Genomic DNA, 21,912 nt, shown 5'->3' with positions numbered 1-21,912 from the left:
CTATGAGCACCAATAACTGCCCTTTAGCAAGGCTTTTTATCCCCAAGTGATGCTGCTCAGTGGTCGCCAGTAGACGAGTGCGTTAGCGTGGGGAAGCTACCAGTGTTGAACTATATCATGAGTGTGGCTGGAAAACAGCATAAAGTTGATGATGCAAATCCAGAGACTTGACTAAAGCATCAAATCTGCAGTTATTTTGCAAATTGCATTACTTGTGAATTAAGTTGTTGATACAATGATATGGAAAAAAAGGGATGTTATGTTTAATGGTTTGCACTTATCTTTCTGGTCTTAGAATGATTACAGATGAGTCATTCATTTATTGAAAACATTGATTCATGGAATAATAATCACGTTTTTGTAAATACACTGTGGAGAAAAAAAAAGAATAAGTGTGTTAGTGGTTAGTGGGAACTGCAAATACTTGGTGTCAGAGACATAATAGTTTTTTGCAATAAGGCACTTATGTTTTGAAATAGTGAATAACATTCAAAGGGGATTCATACTGTATGAATAACAGTGTAACACTGGTGTAATACCATGCTAATTACAAATATAATAGTCTTGTAATATGTTGGTAAGTGATAATATTGTGATTTCATTTTGAGAATGGGGTAATAATGATGCAAAAACATGAGGGCAGTATTAGGTAATTTAATAACAAGAAGAGATAATCATCATCTTTTAATTATCCTTTCTTTTTTTTTTTTTACCTTTAAAGATGGAAAAACAGATGAGAAGAAGATGAGCTATGTCAGATCATTTCCTGGAAACACATATGGTAGTTTCAGAGACATGAATCATGGCTGTAAAATATACGTAAAAAAAAAACAAAAAAAAACATCATTTCATTTCAAGTTATTTTTGAGATTCAATAAAATTTAAAAGCATATTCAGCATCACCCTCTGACCTTTGTTGACAAGTCAGAATGAGATCAAAATATACTGACCTTGCATTAAGTTTGGTCAGAAATGAAGTTTAGATATGTGTAACATGAGTGGAGTCCAGCTGACACTATCACAGTATGAAGTCCACTGTGGCAGGTGGTGAGACAGCTGATGATAGGAGCATGAGTATGTCTGGGAGCCTGCTGATCCTCTCTGACTGACAGCGTGTGACTGCTGTGTTTACCAGGGGTGGTGTTGTTAACTTTGCCAGTTTCGTACATCCTGGTCATGTGATGAACAGTGTACTGCACATAATAACACACACACACACACACACACACACACACACACACACACACACACACACACACACACACACACACACACACACACCCGGCTCTGCTTCCGCTTGTATCTACTTATAAGACATATGACAACTGATGGAAATTATTGTTATTCTTTTAATATTAATACAATCAATACAATCAAGTACTGCTGCTACCAACAGTACTCCGAGTACCACTAATATAGTTTGCCAGGTTTACTTCTATAACAATGTAATATGGTATAAAAGAAGATAAAAAAAAATAAAAAATAAAAAAACAGTCAAAATAACAAAGCAAATTCAAAGTGTGCTATATTTGGAGACTCTCTGGCTCTTGAACTTTCCAGAAGGTAATCAGAAAAAAAAATCAATAAGCAGCTTCATCCGCTGCATGCTCCTTCTGCTTTGCAGCTTCATCCTCTGAACAAACAGTTCAACCTCCAATCACTTGGTCTGGCTCAACACTTTACCTTAGCGCCTAAGTCTGACTATATGAGCCTATGCAGACAGGATGCAGTGGTGCGTATCCAGCTGCTGGAGCTGATAACTGACTTCTGACTGCAGCAATGGAGCACAAACCAAGGTAGGAGGCCAGCTCTACCCTTTGATTATAGCAGTGGGCCATGATACATTCAACAGGCTAATTTTGTCTTTTACTGTGGTAAAAGTGTTTTTTTTTTTTTACCCTTCAAACCTCTACTGAATGTGTGTAAACTATATTCTCACATGTAGTTTAGTTTCTTTGATCCAAACCAAAGACAATCGTTAACAAGACAAATCTTTCAAAGCTTCAAAGACTGGAATCCTTTTCAGGTTCACACTGCTATAAATGAAGCAGTGCAGTGTATCAGCATCTGATAAGCCTTAAACTCACAGTATATGACATGTATCACTTGGACTGGATTTGCTGGACTTGTAGCAACATTTCTGCACTGACTGAGCACCTAATGCAGTGCTGTTTTCAGTCTGAAGACCTGCTCAGGGAAAATCAAGACTATTTCAAATCCCAAACTATTTTAAAGACTGGAAAGTGACAGCATTAATACATTAAATTAATACGTTAATTCCCCCTCCACTCAGCTTGATGTTCCATCACTTGGATGTTTGAGCTTGATTTTATGTTTCTCAATGAATCTGGAAGCCAATTGTGATTCAATACAAATGTTATATAGGATTATGCCCATTCTCACCACATACACTGAGAATAAACAGTTCAGTGAAGTGGATTCTGGATTTAGTTAATTGAACTTTTTTGTGGTAAACCATTCAGACAAATTATTATTCAAAAGCAAAGCAATTTCAAACACTCTGTGTTAAACTGTGTTTGGAAGGGGTCCTTAATTCAACGTGTTGTATGGGTGGGCCAACACGGGATCCCATTGTCTTACAGTGTCTCACAGACAAAACAGAGTTTAATCAAAACTCTACAGAAGCCACTTAATTACTTGCATTTTGTTCTTGCCTTTTTAGGCTTCATGTCTTTTTCTTCTGTTTTCTCGCAACTACAGTAGCTGATGAAGTTGCTGTGAGTGGCCTGCTAAGGTGCTGCTAAAATGCTCAAAAATAAACAACCTGTTTGTTATTTATCATGGCATGTTCTCTTCTATTCTGTAGTGTGACGTTAAAGAGCTCAAAAAGTTTAGTATAATGATGATCTCCATTCATGTTAGATAATAAACAGGGCCACTAGAAAAAAGGAAAGTAGACAATGTGTCCTTCACCACAGTGTGATGGGGAAATGGAGATGTGCTTTTCCCCGCTAATGATGGCAGCACATCATCTCTATTCTCTTGCTGCCTGTTGTCATTGCTGGCTGTCCAGCAACTGTCTCATCTAAAGCACCTTGAAGCACTGTGCAGGATGACTTGGCTTTCAGTATTCAGATGCTCTGTATTCCAATTCAGACTAACAGATAAACAGACCTGTCAAATGAATAACTTCACTGTCAGTCCTTTCAACTTCATGATTAGAACTCTTGATCATAATCTAATAAATGAACGTAAAGCCTAAAAGGGGTCCAGCTCAAATGAACACTGAAATAAAATTTCAGACCTTTTAAAACTATTTCATACTCAGCAACAGGTGAATCAGGTATTGTCTGTGTAGCTGATATGACTTATTCCTCTATAAGCCATAGAGTTCCATTTTTGTCTGAAAAGCATGTTATTATGTTTATTTGTGTCAATCCCACATCCTGCAGGAAATACTCACTTGTGCATCAAACACATATGAATCCCTGGCTGAAAATAGTCCTCGGAGTGCCACAGAGGAGAGCAGACGTACCGTTTAATTAGTGCTGTCTATCACTGCTCCCACCCTTATAAACTGAAGTACAGGGGAAAACACTGCTAAGTTCAAATCCTCTTAAGAGAACATGTGAATAGCTTTTAAATAGAACAAGGCCAACCAAAACCACAAACCAACACTGGAACCACAGCAAGTTAAACAGTGAGAGAAATAAGATCAAAATATTTTCTTTAGAACAAGGACATGGGAGCTGAGCTGGACTGTCAGGTTTGTGCCACACATTCAGAGACATGTAAGGCGAAGGCCAGATCAAGTTTATTTAGGTGGGCATGAGGAGGCAGGTGTGGAGTGCAGTGCAGTCATGTCAAATGATAAAGGCACTTCTAGTGAAGGAAGGGCTGTAAACAGTGAGCAAATTATGCTGAGCAGAGATCTGACTGGATAACTCTCCAGTGGAAATTGGCCAAGGCCACTAATCCTGAAAACAGGTGTTTGATAGCATGTGTATTATTCAGCTTTGTCGAGAGAGGAATAAGCAGAGAGAGAGGAGGTTACAAATCCTCTGAAATCCTTAAGCACTCAAAGGGCAGAACAGCAGCCAGATGTGAGTTGTTGTGGAAGTTAGTTTCAGACATAAACTGAAGGATCTGAACCCTCCTGGTGCCTGTTATTAGAAAAAGAAAACTTTCTGGACTGAAGCAGAATGGATCATTCAGACAGTCCTGCAACCCAGCAGCGGTGAGCACTTTCATTGTAAAGTATTTTTGTTTTTTGAACATTTTGACTGTAGGCTCTGTTGTCACATAAATGCATAAAATATTGTTATTTTATGTCAGTTTTTACACGTAGCATTTCAGTTAGGATATTTCTTTTTTTGGAAACTGATGGTGGAGGAAGATGAAGAATGTGTAAAAAATACTCTCACATTAATTAGATTATGGTTTATAGCACCTCTCACATTTTACAAGGACTTCCATGAGTTACAGTGTGCATATTTAAGGCAGCTATTTTAGAAAGAACACTTCAAGTGATTTTTATACAATGAATTATGAATTTCCTTTTACAACATGTTGAAGGCTATTTTGGGGAAAAATCAAACTTAAGATGCTTACTGGAGCCATTCATAGATCAAATCATTCCAGAGAGTCTGAATCTGGCAAAGTGAGTTACATACTGGACACATTAATTTTAGCTGCAGAGTTGCTTCATTATATACATGAACAAATCCCAGAAGAAGAAAAAAAAGATAAAAATGAAATCAAAATGAGAAATGATACATTTGGATAAAAACCTACCTATGAGGGGAAAATGAAATGATTACTTTTGTTGTAATTATTACTGACTTTTCAGGTCTTCAGATGAATCCACAATGATAATAATCATCCATTGCAGACCAACTACAACAATAAAACAACAATGACAGATAACACAGTAGAAATGTGTGTGTGCGTGTGTGTGTGTGTATATACACACACACACACACACACACACACACACACACACACACACACACACACACACATATATATATATATATATATATATATATATATATATATATATATATACAAGGCGGTAAGGTGGGACAGCAGGTAGTGCGTGTACCTCACAGCAAGAAGGTCGCCGGTTCGATCCCTCCCCCTGCAACCCCGGAAAGGGATAGTCGGGTATAGACAATGGATGGAATATTGCACAAGATATTTGCACAGATGTAATGTACATTAACATCCATGCTATTATGTAATGTATACTAACAAATATTAAACCTAAGATTTACTCTTTTTTTTGTATTTTCACAGTTTGATATTCATACTTCAGTAAAGCACCACTGATTCACCGATGCTTCATTCATCTTTGTACATGTAACAGTGAAGAAGAGAAAGACCAGTTCAGCTGTTTTCTGTTCTGCTGTTAGTTGGCGGTATTTATTACCTCTTCCAGGAAGATTTTATCGACTGTTTTTTGGGTTTTTTTTTTTTTCTGTTCAGCTTTTAACTGCGGTCTTTCTCTTTCTTTGCTAGTTTCTTTTTTTCTCTCTCTTTTTCTTTTGATGATGATGATGATGTGCAGATCACAACACACATTTCAGGCATGAGGAAACAGACAGACTACAGGGCAGATTCTATGCAGCAGAAATAGCTCCTGAAAATAAAAAAGAAAAGTAAATGGGACAACTCAGTCACATGACAATGGAAGTTATCAAATGAATCCAGAACACGTCAGTACTAGCGCTATGCTGTATTAGCTTTGATAGCTAACATACTAAATATTTGGGATACGTCAATGACTGTGTGACTGACAGCGAGAACAGACACTTGGAACCACGAGGCCTGTACTGCAGCCATCTTTACCTCGTTGTATGGGCTTTCTTCCTAGAAGTCTGATGTTCAGCCAGTAATAATCATACTATGTTTGATTGATGCCAGGTGACACTCCACTTTCATTTCACTGTTTGGCCAATAAAAACTCATTGTCCTCGAATTAGGGGATGATGCATTAAACTACATTATCCACCCAGTATGAATATATAAGCCCTTGAACACATTTACAGCTGAATCAAGACTTTAACCTCATACTCATTGTTTCATTTCAGTGCACTGTAGTTATATATGAAGGTCATTTGTAGCAAATCAGACTGAAAATAAGATCTGACTGATTGAAAGTCTTCCTCCTCTGAGCAGAAAGGCCAAGATGATGTTTGGCCTGAAAGTAAAGAAGAAGAAGAAAGTCAACACAGACTTGGTCCTGGCAAACAAGGGAGCTGTGGGTAAGGCCTGGAAAATAAACACACACACACACACACACACACACACACACACACACACACACACACACACACACCATCTTTCTTGTATCTACAGTGTACTATAGAGTAATTTCTCCTGCCAAATCACTCTTGGTGAGACTAACCCTTGTCAAACAGTCATCTGTTGAATACTGGTACACATACTAATAGAAGGCTAACTATGTTTAATTTAGGTTTTCAAGGACAACACAGAACATCACTCATCACAGTGTCTTGTGTGCTAACAGGTCCCATGAGATGATTTAAAGATGGATTTCTTCTGTGGTTTGAAATGTTTCTGCATCCAATAGGATGTAAGAGTGGGATGAATCAGTATGGGCTCACATCTACATATTACTGAATACTCCAAAATAAATTTTTAAAGTAGAACTTTATTTTCAGACACCAAAATCCACTCATGCTAGTGCTGCTACTACGTATAGGGTAAAATATGGCTGACAACCAAAACCTCGCACAGTTTGCGAAGACTAGTAATCATGCATTGAGAAACCTCACTGACCTCTTCCTCTAGTAGTAGTAGATTCGTGTTTGATAGAATTTGTATCTGGTGTCTGATTTTGTTTGTCTTGGCTACTTTTTCATCAAAGTGCTTGCTCATGGGTGAGCTGTTGGGTCTAAGCAGATTAAAAGTAAGGTCCTGACCTCTTCTGTATGAAAAAAATTGTTCTGATTCATGATTTAATTTGATGCTATGTGGTTGTACAGTGCAGCACGGTGGGGCAGCAGGTAGTGCACGTGCCTCACAGCAAGGGTTCGATCCCCAGGTCGGGCAGGGCCTTTCTGTGTGAAGTTTGCATGTTCTTCCCGTGCATGTGTGGGTTCTCTCCGGGCACTCCGGCTTCCTCCCACAGACCAAAAACATGCTCATTAGGTTGATTGGTGACTCTAAAATTGTCCTTAGGTGTGAGTGTGAGCGTGTAATTGTAATTGTGTGATGTGTAGACGAGCATTGCTCATGTTGTGGGGACATATATGTTCACACAGTCACATTGTGCAGACTCACCTTCCTTATGGGGACAAAATGCAATTCCCCATAAAATAAATCATTAACTGAAGACTTGTTGTAAGTTTCAGGTACATCTCCAGGAAATGAATTAAAGTCAATGTAATGTCCTCTGAAGTGATGCAAACATGTGTGTGTGTGTGTGTGTGTGTGTGTGTGTGTGTGTGTGTGTGTGTGTGTGTGTGTGTGTGTGTGTGTGTGTGTGTGTGTGTGTGCAGACACTGAGGTGAAGGTGCCTTCTGAAGTGTCTCCCATGCTGGAGGGAGAAAACCCAGACAATCAGCCTGGAAGCTCTGCAGTCATAACCAGAATAATACCAAATAATAAAAGGTATGAAGTATTCACACTCCATAACTGTTGCATACAGTATTTGGGAGCAGAAACTGACTGACTGAAAACAGTTAGAATTCTCTCCCAAAGCATTTATGTGTCCTGTCACCTGTGTGTCTAGTTTACTTTCAACTTGGTGCTAAAGCACTGAGTGAGTGTTCTGTTTGTGAACTGTTTGTTCAGCACTATTTCTGTATTACTCTATGAATAATCAGATTGAGACACTTACCTGTACAGCAAAACTTTCACAGGGCCAAACTGAAAACTCGCATCCAGGACAGTGAAGGGAAACCACAGAGCTTTCAGGTAACAACATATAGAGCAATTATGGACTGTTATTTAATACATTACATACTGCTAATGTAGGATTAAATTTAAGGAATTCTCAAGGGAACATGGACCAGTAACAGTAGTAACATGAGAGAAAAATTGCCATCTTGGAATAATAAGATTCCATCTGCATTCTGAGCGGTTTTGAGGTACTAAGATTCAGCATTTTTAGTATTCCAAATAGCAAAAATTATATGTGGGACAAATCTATTTTATACATGACTTGAACTATACTAAATATACAACATCAAAACCTTATCAAATTTGTAATGGAACTCTATGGAACAGGTCAAATACAAATAGAACCTTCTAATCTTAAGAACTTGCAGTGTTTATCTTGCAAAAAGAAGAAACAGAAGAAGCAATGCTTTTTTTTTTGAGGAAAACAAACAGTTTAATCATAATTTGTTGTAAAACATAAAATTAACGTTGTAACAGAATGTGTACAAATGTGAGGAAAGCTCAATTTAATGATTTCTGTGACATTTCTAAGACATTTCTTTATTGTTTTAGGACTAATAATCTTTTCTTATTCAAAAAAGCATTGCAGGTTAGGTATAAAGGTCAGTGCCAGATATTATGTCCAGTGCTGAGGTCAGTTTCAGGTTTGAATATGGTTGGTTATTAAATACATTATTCCAAGAACCATTTGTTTCCTTTGCGTTAGACAGCAAACAGCTACAAATCCAACCAGGACTTAACTCCACTGAAAGTGAGACAGTTCTAATAGTTTCCTTGATATTCTCTCTGCACATCAGTGTGGCAGGTAAAGAAAATGTGTGTTGGAATTCATCTACTATAGGAATTGTTCCAGCAAGTTAGGGTAGCAGGTCAGTATAAAGGCAGTTTTAGGTTTTGATATATAATAGAAATGTTTAATCTAATGAACTGAAATGTATCTTATTTTTAGGGGGAAAGAAAGAAAAAAGAAAAAAAAATATTTTAAAGCATAAAGACAAAAATAGAAAATGACAAAACAGCACACCTGCACACTATAATGAGATCAATACAAAAGACAGGATATAATGGTAAAAAGGCATGTAACTTTTTGTCCTTCTCATAGATTTCCATTAACATCACAGAGGCCAGGCAGCTGGTAGGAGAGAACATCGACCCCAGTGTGGTGATTGAGATCGGAGATGAGAAGAAACAGACTTCAGTCAAAGAAGGAACCAATGCTCCCTTTTACAATGAGGTGAAAATAAATTAGTAAGACCTGCAAAAAAAAGTGATTCGAGTTATCTGAGAGACCCCATTCAAATAATCAAGTTCTCAGTCTCACAGTCAGTGGTTAATTTTTTTAAACCTTTGTGCTTCATTGTCTTTTATTCTCTCCCTCTTTTCTTTCCATCAGTATTTTGTGTTTGACTTCTTTGCTCACAAAGAAGTGTTCTTCGACAAAGTCATCAAGCTCACGGTGAGTAAAAAAACTGCAAAAGAACATTTCATAGAAAAATTTCAAAGAAATGCAATAATTGTCAATTTTTCACTCTGGTGGTCTTGTAGCTTTAGGCTGCGAGTATCAAGCTTGAGTTCTGTCTCTTTGTGTATATTCCTTACTCTAGGTGATGCACTCTAAAATGCTGAGGAGTTTCTGTATTGGGTCCTTTAAGCTGGATGTGTGGACAGTCTACAAACAGCCAGGTAGTTCACCTCTTTCTGACAAGGCCCTTAATTTACCAAGAGAAGTCCTCACAAGTTTCAATCAAGCTTCACCTCTTTGTATATATATATCATCATCATAAGTACAACCTACATTACCTATAAGTGTGGTGTAAAAACCACCAGGACAGTCCTCTATCAGTTGCCACCTATCACTTCTACTTGAGTAGTTTGGGAAATGCTTTGCACAAAGGCACAGCAATTATAACTTCACTTCTAAATTCATTTTCCACCATGTGGTCACCCTTCTGTCTCTTTCTTGCTCCCTCAGGTCACCAGTTCGTCAATAAGTGGGCAATGCTGACCAATCCTGGTGACATTAGCACTGGTGTCAAAGGGTATGTGAAGTGTGACATCAGTGTCTCAGCAAAGGGAGACGCCATGCAGCCAGGACCAAAAGCAAGTACTGAGGAGCAGATAGACAAGTATGATACCCATCTTTTTTCTAATTGTTGTCTTGCAGTACTTTTGTGTTATTTGACCAGTTAGAAAGGTTACAGACACAGGAATCATATGTGAGAGGTATGATGTGATAGTAGCTGTGCAGGTAGCATAATGGCATTCAGCATCAAACTGTGTGGTGTCACCTCTTAAACCCTGCAAGAGAATTACAACCTGAAAACTAAAAATCTCCAAAGATACAAAATATTTTACATCTGGCTATAATTTGAAGAGATGAATATTGGTGCAACAGACATGTAGAAAATTGAATATTATCCAATATTAAATATTCTCCAAGGAGAATGTTGTACATTTTCAATCATACTTTTTCTCTTGTTCCACCAGCATGTTTACTTCTCCTCCCTAATTTCAGTTTATAGCCAAGATCATTGCACCTCATTATATGCAGATGACATTTTGGTATTTTTAGATAACATTTGATAAATCAACCTTGGAAGCACAGAAAACATTTTTTGGGAACTCTCCCAGAGGATGGTTCCTAGTTATTTTGGTGACCCTGTGACCTTTTGCCATGCTCCAACATTAGATGAATATTGCAGTCTTGGAGTTGTAGTTCTGTTGCTGATAAACCTGGTTGTTTAAAAGGCTGAATGGATCAGTTCTGGCTCAGTTGAAATGTATGTGTTGCTGTGATGTCCTCCTCTTCAGGAACCTGCTAATTCCAGAAGGTTTTCCTTCTGAGCGACCCTGGGCTCGTTTCTGTGTGAAGGTGTATCGAGCTGAGGGCCTCCCACGGAACAACTCCAGCATCATGGCCAATGTCACCAAGGCCTTCATTGGAGACAACACAGCACTCATAGACCCATATGTAGTGGTCAGCTTTTTCAAACAAGTGGTAGGATGAATGTCAACTATTATCAGAAAACATTATTTTAACTTAAATAAGTTAAAATAATGTTTTAACTTAATGTTTAGATTAATTGCAGATGCATTTGTAGAAAAAACAAGATTTTTGGTTGCAAACATGTCAGTTTTTAAAATTGGTAGGTGTGCTCTTTATAAATATTATAGGCCAAATGTCATCACTACTGCTTTGTCCTGAGGAAAGATGAACTTGTTGATTTGACCGTTAACCAGCAGGGGCTGAGCCCAGATTCTATTCCATCAAAAAACCTTTAAACCTGTCCAGGCATTTTTTGTGAGGGTTGCACATTGCTTAAAAAATGGGAAAAGGAAGGGTTTGGATTTGATATAATCTGTGCATGAATATTCCAGCCAATTTAATGTCTCAAACCAAAATGAGCATTGTATCATGATACATACTAACATTATTAATGGGCTTACATGATAGAAAATCCTTAAATCTTCTTCAAATTAGAGTTGAAAGCTGCTAAACACTCAAAGTAAGTAAACTTTCATAATTCAATCAATCAACAGTGTGAGGAGGACAGAACAATGACAATGGCACCTCTTTTTTCTATTGTAAAACGGGTGAGGCAGTTTCTGGCAATTATTCGGCCACCGCTTGAAGGCCCTCAATATGTTCATTATTGCTGACACTGACGTAGAGCTAGAACAGTTTAACTGGCTAATAGTCCAATGCAAACCACATTAGCTGTATGTTCTGGGACTTATGCTCTGCTCATATCATCACATAACTTGGAACTCATACAAACATTTACAGAGCTTGTTTTCATGGCTCAGCATCAGATGATGTTTGTACCACTGCTTCAGCTTCAACCCCATTATTTTAAAATCTTCATATACACCATTTTTTTCCTTACACTGACAGACTTTCTCAGCGAGCGTCTGGTAATCCCATCAGTCAAGAGACCTGTCAGCCAGTATTTCCATGTATTTTCCTGGAGACCCTCTCTGATTGGTCTTGCCTCCATTTCCTTCACTTACATAAAAGCTAAAGCTAAAAAAAAGTTAAGCTAAAGAAAAAAAAATCAGTGGTACAGCCCTGAATGTCCAAGCCAGAGACACCAAATGACAAAACATAAAATAGCTACGTGTACTTGCTACTGACTCACTGAATTCAGCGCAAGTTGTTTTATGTTATGTTACTTTGCCTCTCAGGGTCGCACATCCACCCAAAAGTCCACAGCAGACCCGGTGTGGAATGAGCAGATTGTCTTCACAGAGATGTTTCCTCCCCTGTGTCAGAGACTGAAGCTCCAGGTCTGAATATTATGTGTGAGGGGAATGACTGATTTTATGCTGCTTTTACCATGATTTACACAACTTAAATATACAATTCTATTCTACATAACATACATACATAAATATCACAGGAGTCTGGCCTCTCTTGCCTCATAGGTCTGGGATGAGGGAAGCATGAGTGATGTTGCCATTGGAACCCATTACTTCGACTTGAGACGCATCTCCAATGAACAGGATGGTGACAGAGGTAAGGAGAGTTGAAGAGAGGGAATGGGAGCAGAGATAAGGTCATGAAGGAGGGGAAGGTGAGACAGAAGGGGAAAGAGTTTAGGCAAAGGAAAAAATATGTGTAGGGATCTGAGGAAGGAAGTGAGGAAAGATGGCAGCCATAATCCAGGTGAGAAGAATCATTGCAGGAATTGCTGGCTGGCTCATGGTGACTGTCGCTTGTCCTGCACATTCCCTCTCCATCTTGTTTTCTTTTTCTTTCTCCAGGGTTTTTACCAACTTTTGGTCCTGCTTGGATTAACCTGTATGGCTCTGCCCGAAACTTTTCATTGGGTGATGACACAGTGGAGCTTAATGAGGGCATTGGAGAGGGCGTGTCCTACAGGTCATTATGAAAAGATGATGGTTCTTCAAATACTGATAGATTAATTAACTACAATTTACCATGATTAAGCTGTCAAATTGTTGCTGATGTCAGGGGTCGGGTCTACATGGAGCTGGCAGTGGAGATCCTATCAGGAGGGTCGGGTTCAGAGTCCAAACTTATCAGAATAGTCAAACCTGTGAAGGACACTAAAGCAGGAAAAGCGGGAGGGAAGGATGGCAAGGCTCCTGTAGGAGGAGGAGCAGGAGTAGCAGCAGGAGGAGCTGCTGATGATGACAAAGGAAAAGCTGTCGCACCAGAAGTCCTGCCTGTGGAATCTTCTCCTGTGGTAAGAACAAGGAGTTTTCTTTGTGGTAACATAGTTGTGCACAGGTGAAGCCATTCAGTGGTACGCTCTCTACTATGAGAATTTTTTAAGGAAAAAATATGAATTCTTGACACTTTCCTAATATTCTGACAAAAAAAAAAAAAAAAACACAAGGTGAAATCACTGAGGTGTAAAGGCAAGGTAGACTTTACTCTTAACTCCCGAATGAATGTTTGTACACTCTGAACACTCTCTGATATCTATGTTCCCCTTTCACTTCTCCGGCATTCACTCCCAACTGCTTCAATAAGGCAGAAGACAAAGGCATGTGTGTTTAGCCTCATGACATGATCATCACACAGAGCTTTCCATTGTCCTTCATTCAACTTCTTTGACCATTTAGCAAAGTTGACGAATGGACCTTTCTTATTTGTAGTAGCTTGTGCCACATTTCTGCGCTCCGTACTCTTTTCATATTTATTAAATAATAGATGATTGAAATTCTTTAAGCTTGTGTAAAATGCACCTGTTTTGTCTGTTAGCTGTGGATGTGAACAACATATCTTGCACCACATTTCAAGGCGCTCATCATTGGCTTCAAGCCTTGGCACATTTTGGAGCCAATTTTCAGAGTAAAGTCTTTATTCAGCTGGCGTTCAGTTTGATGTTTCTTTGCAGCAAACACATCACACGATAGCCTTTGCTATAGATAACATTTGGAGACATCTCATGGGACCACAGCAATATACAGGTTGAGGGTCCCATAACCAACAGAGATAGCAAAAATTTCAAAAGACAGCAATAACGTGTAAGATCACAAATTTTTTGTCACATATTTCTCCATGAATACATTTTGACCACAGTTTTATTGTGCTTTTGAAATCTGGAAAAAAAGTTCTTTGTTGTCAGTTTTTGCTTAGTGCCAGTTTTCCTTGATAATTAAATATGAATAACAATATTAGTAGTGTTTTGTTTGTTTCAACCTAAATGGAAATAAAAGAACACAAAATCATAGAAAGCTGTTTTGAAAAGCTGTTTAGTAGAAGTAGCTTAGCTTAGCTTAGAAGCTCCTCATACCAGACATGAACAATATGATATCTGAGTTCTTTTGTTTTCAGAATGTTTCAAAGTTGAGGTTGAATCTCAAATGAGCACAATATTTTCCAAACAGAGAGATTAATTGTTCAAAAGTAAACTGATTTAAACTGCTAGAGGTTTTATCAAGGTTCTACAAAGCATAATCCCTAGTTGCAGCCCACTATTACCCATGTGGACAAATAAAGTTTCAAATTAGTTTGAAATTTTGTTCCTGCTTGCAACAATAAAATAAAGTGCTGTGACTATGATAGATATGTTGATATACTGAAAATAACATTGGCAAGCCTTCCTCATGCTGTGTAGCACTGTGCTGTAATACACTAAGGCAAAGTTAATGGTTTCAGCTTTCCCAAATGGAAGATTGCACACACCAGGTGGGGTCTTTATCCACTGACAAAGATAATCATCAGGTCATAGAAGTGCCTGACATTATGACATGGAAAGTCTATTTGACAAACGGATAAATGAGTAAGTGTCTGTTTCTGTGCCCAGCTGGATGAAGACGACAAGGAGAGATTTCTGCTGTTTGGGGCGTTGTTTGAAGCCACCATGATTGACAGGAAAATTGGAGACAGGCCCATCAGCTTTGAGTTTTCCCTGGGTGAGTCACCAACCCGCTCATGTTTTTTCTCTCATCAGCCTTACAAGTGTTGCTTTTGGTAGAAGCACCTCACACATTACTCCTTATTTAGTTGTATTATTTTCCTGTTCTGTTTTTTTGTTTTGTATTAATGTGGCTGTTGATACATAAAAAATCCCTCTTCTTTTGTTTCCTTCCTCAGGCAACTATGGTAATGTCTTGGAGCCCACAGGCCAGGCCAGCAGCAGTGCCCCTAGTCCTGCCTTCAGTCGGAGGAGAAGTCCCAGAAAAGGGCTGGACGTCCCAGACAGCAGTGACATATTTGGCTCCTCTCCTCTCAGCTCCTCACCTATCTCCCCATCTTACCCCCTCCTAACCAGAGACCCTCAGGACACCACCTTGACCTCTAAGTCCACCACGCCTCCAGAAAAACCACTCATTGTTGAAGGAAACAGGTTGAATCACACTGTTGCTTGATTCTTGATGCTCTGCTGAGCCTTAACAGATGTTTCATTAGGGCAACACTTTGTAACATTTCCAGAAAAGTCACCACTGTGTGGCAATTACCCATAATGACACACTGAATTTCACCTGATTTTCTAACAATCTTTGAAGTCAGTTTTTACTTTAATTACTAAATTACTGTGTGTGACAGTACATTCTTGACTTTGGAAACAGTATTTTAACAAAAAATATCTTAACTCAAGGTCTACTTGCTAACTTTTTCCAGGCATCTTCCCCAGCAGATGGAGTATACTCAAACCAGCGTTTTCCTGACTTTTTAATCTCTCTACAGAGAGAGAGATACATGGTTGAAAGCTAGTGAAGCTAAGATGAGTTTTGTCAAATATTGAAAAAAACATTAAAATGTATACCTAAAAAATATAAAATATAGATGTCAAATGATGCTGCTATGCAACATGAACAGTGTGGATCACTCAACTGTAGTACAAGCAGAGAAAGTCAGCAAAACCAATCAGTAGTGTTAGTTACACTAGTAATTTTTAAAGCTTGCTAACATGAGCCACCATAAGCCCCTGGTCATACAGAACAAATAAGGCTACAGCAGCAAAACTCCTTAATGTATTAAACTGAGAAAGAGTGCCTAGCTTATGAATTCAACTTTCATTTGTAAGAGGAAGATTGTATTATTATAGTCTTCCAAATGTTGCATTGTCTTGCTTTGAGTTTCAATTCAAATTACTCCAGAATGTAATAAATGAGATTACATGACTGCTGCTTGAAATTAAATCTAAATGTTTAATATTATTGGATCCATCCATCCATCCATTATCTTCCGCTTATCCGGGGCCGGGTTGCGGGGGGAGCAGTCTGAGCAGGGACGTCCAGACTTCCCTCTCCCCGGACACTTCCTCCAACTCTTCCGGGGGGATCCCGAGGCGTTCCCAGGCCAGCCGAGTGACGTAGTCACCCCAGCGTGTCCTGGGTCTTCCCCGGGGCCTCCTCCCGGTGGGACATGCCTGGAACACCTCCCTAGGGAGGCGTCCAGGGGGCATCCGATAGAGATGCCCGAGCCACCTCAGCTGACTCCTCTCGATGCGGAGGAGCAGCGACTCTACTCTGAGCTCCTCCCGGGTGACAGAGCTCCTCACCCTATCTCTAAGGGAGCGCTCCGCCACCCTGCGGAGGAAACTCATTTCAGCCGCTTGTATCCGGGACCTCGTTCTTTCGGTCATGACCCAAAGTTCATGACCATAGGTGAGGGTAGGAACGTAGATTGACCGGTAAATCGAGAGCTTCGCCTTTCGGCTCAGCTCCTTCTTTACCACGACAGACCGATACAGCGACCGCATTACTGCAGCCGCTGCACCGATCCGCCTGTCAATCTCACGTTCCATCCTTCCCTCACTCGTGAACAGGATCCCAAGATACTTAAACTCCTCCACTTGAGGCAGGAACTCTCCTCCAACCTGAAGGGAGCAAGCCACCTTTTTCCGGTCGAGAACCATGGCCTCGGACTTGGAGGTGCTAACTCTCATCCCAGCTGCTTCACACTCGGCTGCGAACCGCCCCAGCGCATGCTGAAGGTCCTGGCCCGAGGAAGCCAACAAGACAACATCATCCGCGAAAAGCAGAGACGAAATCTGCCGGCCCCCGAACCGAACCCCCTCCGGCCCCTGGCTGCGCCTAGAAATCCTGTCCATAAAAATGATGAACAGAACCGGTGACATAGGGCAGCCCTGCCGGAGTCCAACATGCACTGGGAACAGGTCCGACTTACTGCCGGCAATGCGGACCAAGCTCCTGCTCCGGTTGTACAGGGACTGTACAGCCCTCAATAGAGGGCCTCCAACCCCATACTCCTGGAGCACCTCCCACAGAATGACGCGAGGGACACGGTCGAATGCCTTCTCCAAGTCCACGAAGCACATGTGGACTGTTTGGGCAAACTCCCATGAACCCTCAAGCACCCTGCGGAGGGTATAGAGCTGGTCCAGTGTTCCACGGCCAGGACGAAAACCGCATTGTTCCTCTTGAATCCGGGGTTCGACTATCGGCCGGATTCTCCTCTCCAGTACCCTGGAATAGACTTTACCAGGGAGGCTGAGGAGTGTGATCCCCCGATAGTTGGAACACACCCTCCGGTCCCCCTTTTTAAAAAGAGGGACCACCACCCCAGTCTGCCAGTCCAGAGGCACTGTCCCCGTCTGCCACGCGATGCTGCAGAGGCGTGTCAACCAAGACAGTCCTACAACATCCAGAGACTTGAGGTACTCAGGGCGGATCTCATCCACCCCCGGCGCTCTGCCATCGAGGAGCTTGCGAACTGCCTCAGTGACTTCAGCCCCGGTGATGAATGAATCGACCTCCAAGTCCCCAGTCTCTGCTTCCTCTACGGAAGACATGACAGAGGGATTGAGGAGATCCTCGAAGTATTCCTTCCACCGCCCGACAATATCCCCAGTCGAGGTCAACAGCTCCCCACCTCCACTGTAAACAGTGTTGACAGAAAGCTGCTTCCCCCTCCTGAGGCGCCGAACGGTTTGCCAGAATTTCCTCGAGGCCAACCGGTAGTCCTCCTCCATGGCCTCCCCGAACTCCTCCCAGACCCGAGTTTTTGCTTCTACAACCGCCCGAGCTGCCGCACGCTTGGTCTGCCGGTACCCATCAGCTGCCTCAGGAGTCCTATGAGCCAACCAGGCCCGATAGGACTCCTTCTTCAGCTTGACGGCATCCCTTACTTCCGGTGTCCACCACCGGGTTCGGGGGTTGCCGCCACGACAGGCACCGCCGACTTTACGGCCACAGCTATGGACGGCTGCATCAACAATGGAAGTGGAGAACATGGTCCATTCGGACTCAATGTCTCCAACCTCCCTCGGGATCTGGTTGAAGCTCTCCCGGAGGTGGGAGTTGAAAACTTCCCTGACAGCGGGTTCCGCCAGACGTTCCCAACAGACCCTCACGGTACGTTTGGGTCTGCCAAGTCTGTCCCGCTTCTTCCCCTGCCAGCGAATCCAACTCACCACCAGGTGGTGATCAGTTGACAGCTCAGCCCCTCTCTTTACCCGAGTGTCCAAGACATACCGCCGAAGGTCAGATGATACGACTACAAAGTCGATCATTGACCTCCGGCCTAGGGTGTCCTGGTGCCACGTGCACTGATGGACACCCTTATGCTCGAACATGGTGTTCGTTATGGACAAACTGTGACTAGCACAGAAATCCAATAACAGAACACCACTCGGGTTCAGATCGGGGAGGCCGTTCCTCCCAATCACTCCCCTCCAGGTGTCACTGTCGCCGCCCACGTGAGCATTGAAGTCTCCCAGCAGAACAATGGAGTCCCCGGTTGGAGCACTTTCCAGTACCCCTCCCAGGGACTCCAAGAAGGCCGGGTACTCTACGCTACTGTTCGGCCCGTAGGCCGAAACAATAGTGAGAGACCTATCCCCAACCCGAAGGCGCAGGGAAGCGACCCTCTCGCTCAGCGGGGAGAACTCCAACACATGGCGGCTGAGCTGGGGGGCTATAAGCAAGCCCACACCAGCTCGCCGCCTCTCACCGCGGGCAACTCCAGAGTAGAAGAGAGTCCAGCCTCTCTCAAGGAGTTGGGTTCCCGAGCCCAGACTGTGCGTGGAGGTGAGCCCGACTATCTCTAGCCGGTACCGCTCAACCTCCCGCACTAGCTCAGGCTCTTTCCCCCACAGTGAGGTGACATTCCATGTCCCCATAGCCAGAGTCGTTGTCCAGGATTTGGGTCGTCGGGGCCCCCGCCCACGACTGCTACCCATTCCACATAGCACCGGCCCCTTCTGATCCTTCCTGCGGGTGGTGGGCCTACGGGAAGGCGGGCCCACGTCGCTCCTTCGGGCTGTGCCCGGCCGGGTCCCGTGGGCAAAGACCCGGCCACCAGGCGCTCGCCTGCGAGCCCCAACCCCAGGCCTGGCTCCAGGGCGGGGCCCCGGTGACGCCAATCCGGGCGACGTACGCTTCCTTGCTTTAATTTCTTTCATAAGGGGCTTCTTGAACTGCTCTTAGTCTGACCCGTCACCTAGAACCTGTTTGCCTTGGGAGACCCTACCAGGGGCATTAAGCCCCGGACAACATAGCCTCTAGGATCATTCGGGTACTCAAACTCCTCCACCACGATAAGGTGGCAGTTCAAGGAGGAGATATTATTGGATGTACTAGCTATTTCTACCTTTTTACATGTAGTCATTACCAGTAGGAGAAAGAAAGGTTTTGCTCCCTTTCCTCAGCTTGTTGTAAGATGGTCAGTGATATAATCATTGTGTCTTTAGTTCTTGTGAACGGGACCATTTTCCTGGCTGTAGTATGTTGCTCTTCATCATCGACTATCATCTCCCAGTCCATTGTGTGGATAACTGTGCATTTGCATACGTGTGTACATTTAGGCACTTCATGTATCTGCCCCTGGAGAAGCAGAAGCCATGTATTAATGTGCTGAGTCACTGGGAGGACAGAACTTACCGACTGTACAACTCTAATATGCTGGAGCATATAGCTATTCTCTTTGTATGTACACACACACATACAGATACACACTTAGATCATGTTATTTTCACTACTTGCATTTTATCAGAATTCCAAAAACTGATGTGTTCTCTTGCTCCATTATGTCTGATTTGACAGAACTATGAAACTGTGCATCTTCATAGTGTATTCAGGAATTTAAAACATTACAGTTTTAAATTCCTGATGTGAAAACCTGATGTGAAGAGTCATTATAGGTTCTGGGTTTTAAAAACCTGCCGTTAACACTATAAGCAGTTTCCATGGACATCCATGTAAAACAAAAAACGAAACAAAACAAAAAAAATACATTTATTTATTGTCTTTTAGGAGGAAGGAGTAGCCAGTGCCGCCGAGCTACACAGGAAGTCAGATCTAGGGGCAGAGCACATGCTTATAACCGTCCTCAAAGAATTCTGTATGGATGCCAGGTATTCAGAGCATGTTTGTGTCCCATTGCAACAGTGGTGGGAAAGTCTTGCTTGGTATTGCTTAATATGCTATTTCTTTGTAAATAATGATAATAATAATAATCAACCCATAACTGAGAAACATAAGAATCCAATCGTTCTCAAACTTTGTAACGTAATCATCTAACCTGCATTAAATTAGGCCAGGAGCTGGTCCATGCCAGAAATTCTGTTGACAAATCTGCTGTATACAACAGCACTCGACTGTCCAGGATCTCAGGGTAGTGTTTTGATTTTTAAAGGACATAATGTGGTGAAATCCTGCTGAAACACCTTGAGTGGTTAAAATTAAGAGTATTCCTGCTAAGTACATTTCAGACCAACATCAGCGCTGGTGCTGTGACTTACCATTTAAAACATATACCTGTAGATGGCAGTTGATGTGTGATATTCTTCCAGACAAAAAGCATCAATTCATATCAATATAATTTTTTTATGTCACCATTCCCAATGTAAATAACACCCTGTGTCAGTTTGAATAATGGAGCAAAACTGATGAATTTAACACCTGATTCACTGATCATGCGACACTGCATGAAAGCAAGATGATCTAAGCATAATAATAATTATTATTATTATTGTCATTATCACTATTATGATTATTATTATTGGCTACATATATTGTGTATGTAGCTATGTTGTAGCTAACAAGCACTTTGTCAGCTCCTGCAAGTGTCCAATTCAACATGAAACAACCTTAATGTGAAAAAAGTTTTAGTCATCTCAACTCTGCTCTGTAAACTACAGAGCTATCATTGCTCTCTATCATAAAGTGAAGGGAACAATGTAAACACAGTCACTCCAGCTATTAATAACCAGACAGCATGAGCCTATTCTATGAAGCGCCAAACCATCCCATGCTCACTGTATGTGACAGGGTGAATGAAAGAATGTAAACACAGTCCCTGCAGAGTATATAATTAAATCATGAAACAGCCTGATAATGTGCGACACTTCTTTTTAATGTTATAGTGGTGTCAATGGGTGAAATCTGATGCTGAACTGAAAGTTAACAATGATGCTATACACTGTGACGCACAACTGTAATTCCACCATAACTCAACTGCTGTCCATGGGAGAGTGCAGACAGACATGATACATCGTATCACCAGCTGCTTCTTCTCATCTGATGAGCGTCACTTGATGTTAGGTCACAGAAAATGCCCTCACCAAAATAACAACAGCACGGATATGTGCTCTGTTTTTCTGCAGGAGTTTCATAGCCGCAGCAGAAGTCAGGCTGAAGACGGAGCTAAAGTCAAGCTACCTGACACAGCTGGACAAGAAACGCCTCACCATGTGTAAACAGGAACTGGTGGGAAAATGTGAAAAACACGCACACACTGAAAATACCTCCTTAGATATAAGCAGTGCTCAGAATTCTCAGTCTTTGCCCTGAAGCCTTGGGTGAATCTCACTGTCTGCCTTAGCCACTTTCCACAAACAGTTCCTTTAGGTCCTAAAAATACTGAATGTCAAACATTTTGCTGCGACAAGAGATTTTTGAGTGGGTTAAGGTTTGTTTGTTTGTTGTGCCAACATACCCTAAGAACCATGAAAAATAGATAAATTATGAGAAATTGTCTGTCCATTTTGTTAAAAATCAGTGACACAAGCCCCAGGCTTTTTAATCTTTCAAAAGGTCAGGTGCTTTTTTTATTAAGCTACAACCCTCGACCAAAATAGA

General features: G+C 41.6%; 1 protein-coding gene across 1 annotated transcript in view; it reads left to right on the top strand.

The window, feature by feature from the left end:
* The first annotated feature begins 4,003 nt into the window (after positions 1–4,003).
* The window catches only part of fer1l6 (fer-1 like family member 6), a 32,044-nt gene continuing 14,135 nt past the window's right edge, over positions 4,004–21,912 (top strand). The window contains exons 1-18 of the mRNA XM_070975734.1: positions 4,004–4,198; positions 6,142–6,227; positions 7,488–7,599; positions 7,851–7,905; positions 8,993–9,124; positions 9,284–9,346; positions 9,495–9,573; positions 9,863–10,016; positions 10,702–10,888; positions 12,076–12,177; positions 12,316–12,406; positions 12,655–12,772; positions 12,866–13,100; positions 14,670–14,778; positions 14,960–15,212; positions 19,638–19,758; positions 20,086–20,186; positions 21,438–21,540. Of these exons, the coding sequence (XP_070831835.1) occupies positions 4,164–4,198; positions 6,142–6,227; positions 7,488–7,599; positions 7,851–7,905; positions 8,993–9,124; positions 9,284–9,346; positions 9,495–9,573; positions 9,863–10,016; positions 10,702–10,888; positions 12,076–12,177; positions 12,316–12,406; positions 12,655–12,772; positions 12,866–13,100; positions 14,670–14,778; positions 14,960–15,212; positions 19,638–19,758; positions 20,086–20,186; positions 21,438–21,540 (2,136 nt within the window). The 5' untranslated portion in view covers positions 4,004–4,163. The remainder of the gene's footprint in view (positions 4,199–6,141; positions 6,228–7,487; positions 7,600–7,850; positions 7,906–8,992; positions 9,125–9,283; positions 9,347–9,494; positions 9,574–9,862; positions 10,017–10,701; positions 10,889–12,075; positions 12,178–12,315; positions 12,407–12,654; positions 12,773–12,865; positions 13,101–14,669; positions 14,779–14,959; positions 15,213–19,637; positions 19,759–20,085; positions 20,187–21,437; positions 21,541–21,912) is intronic.

Source organism: Chaetodon trifascialis, chromosome 12 (assembly GCF_039877785.1).
Source record: "Chaetodon trifascialis isolate fChaTrf1 chromosome 12, fChaTrf1.hap1, whole genome shotgun sequence".
Classification (NCBI taxonomy): domain Eukaryota; kingdom Metazoa; phylum Chordata; class Actinopteri; order Chaetodontiformes; family Chaetodontidae; genus Chaetodon; species Chaetodon trifascialis.
This window is presented reverse-complemented; position numbering and strand designations above follow the sequence as displayed.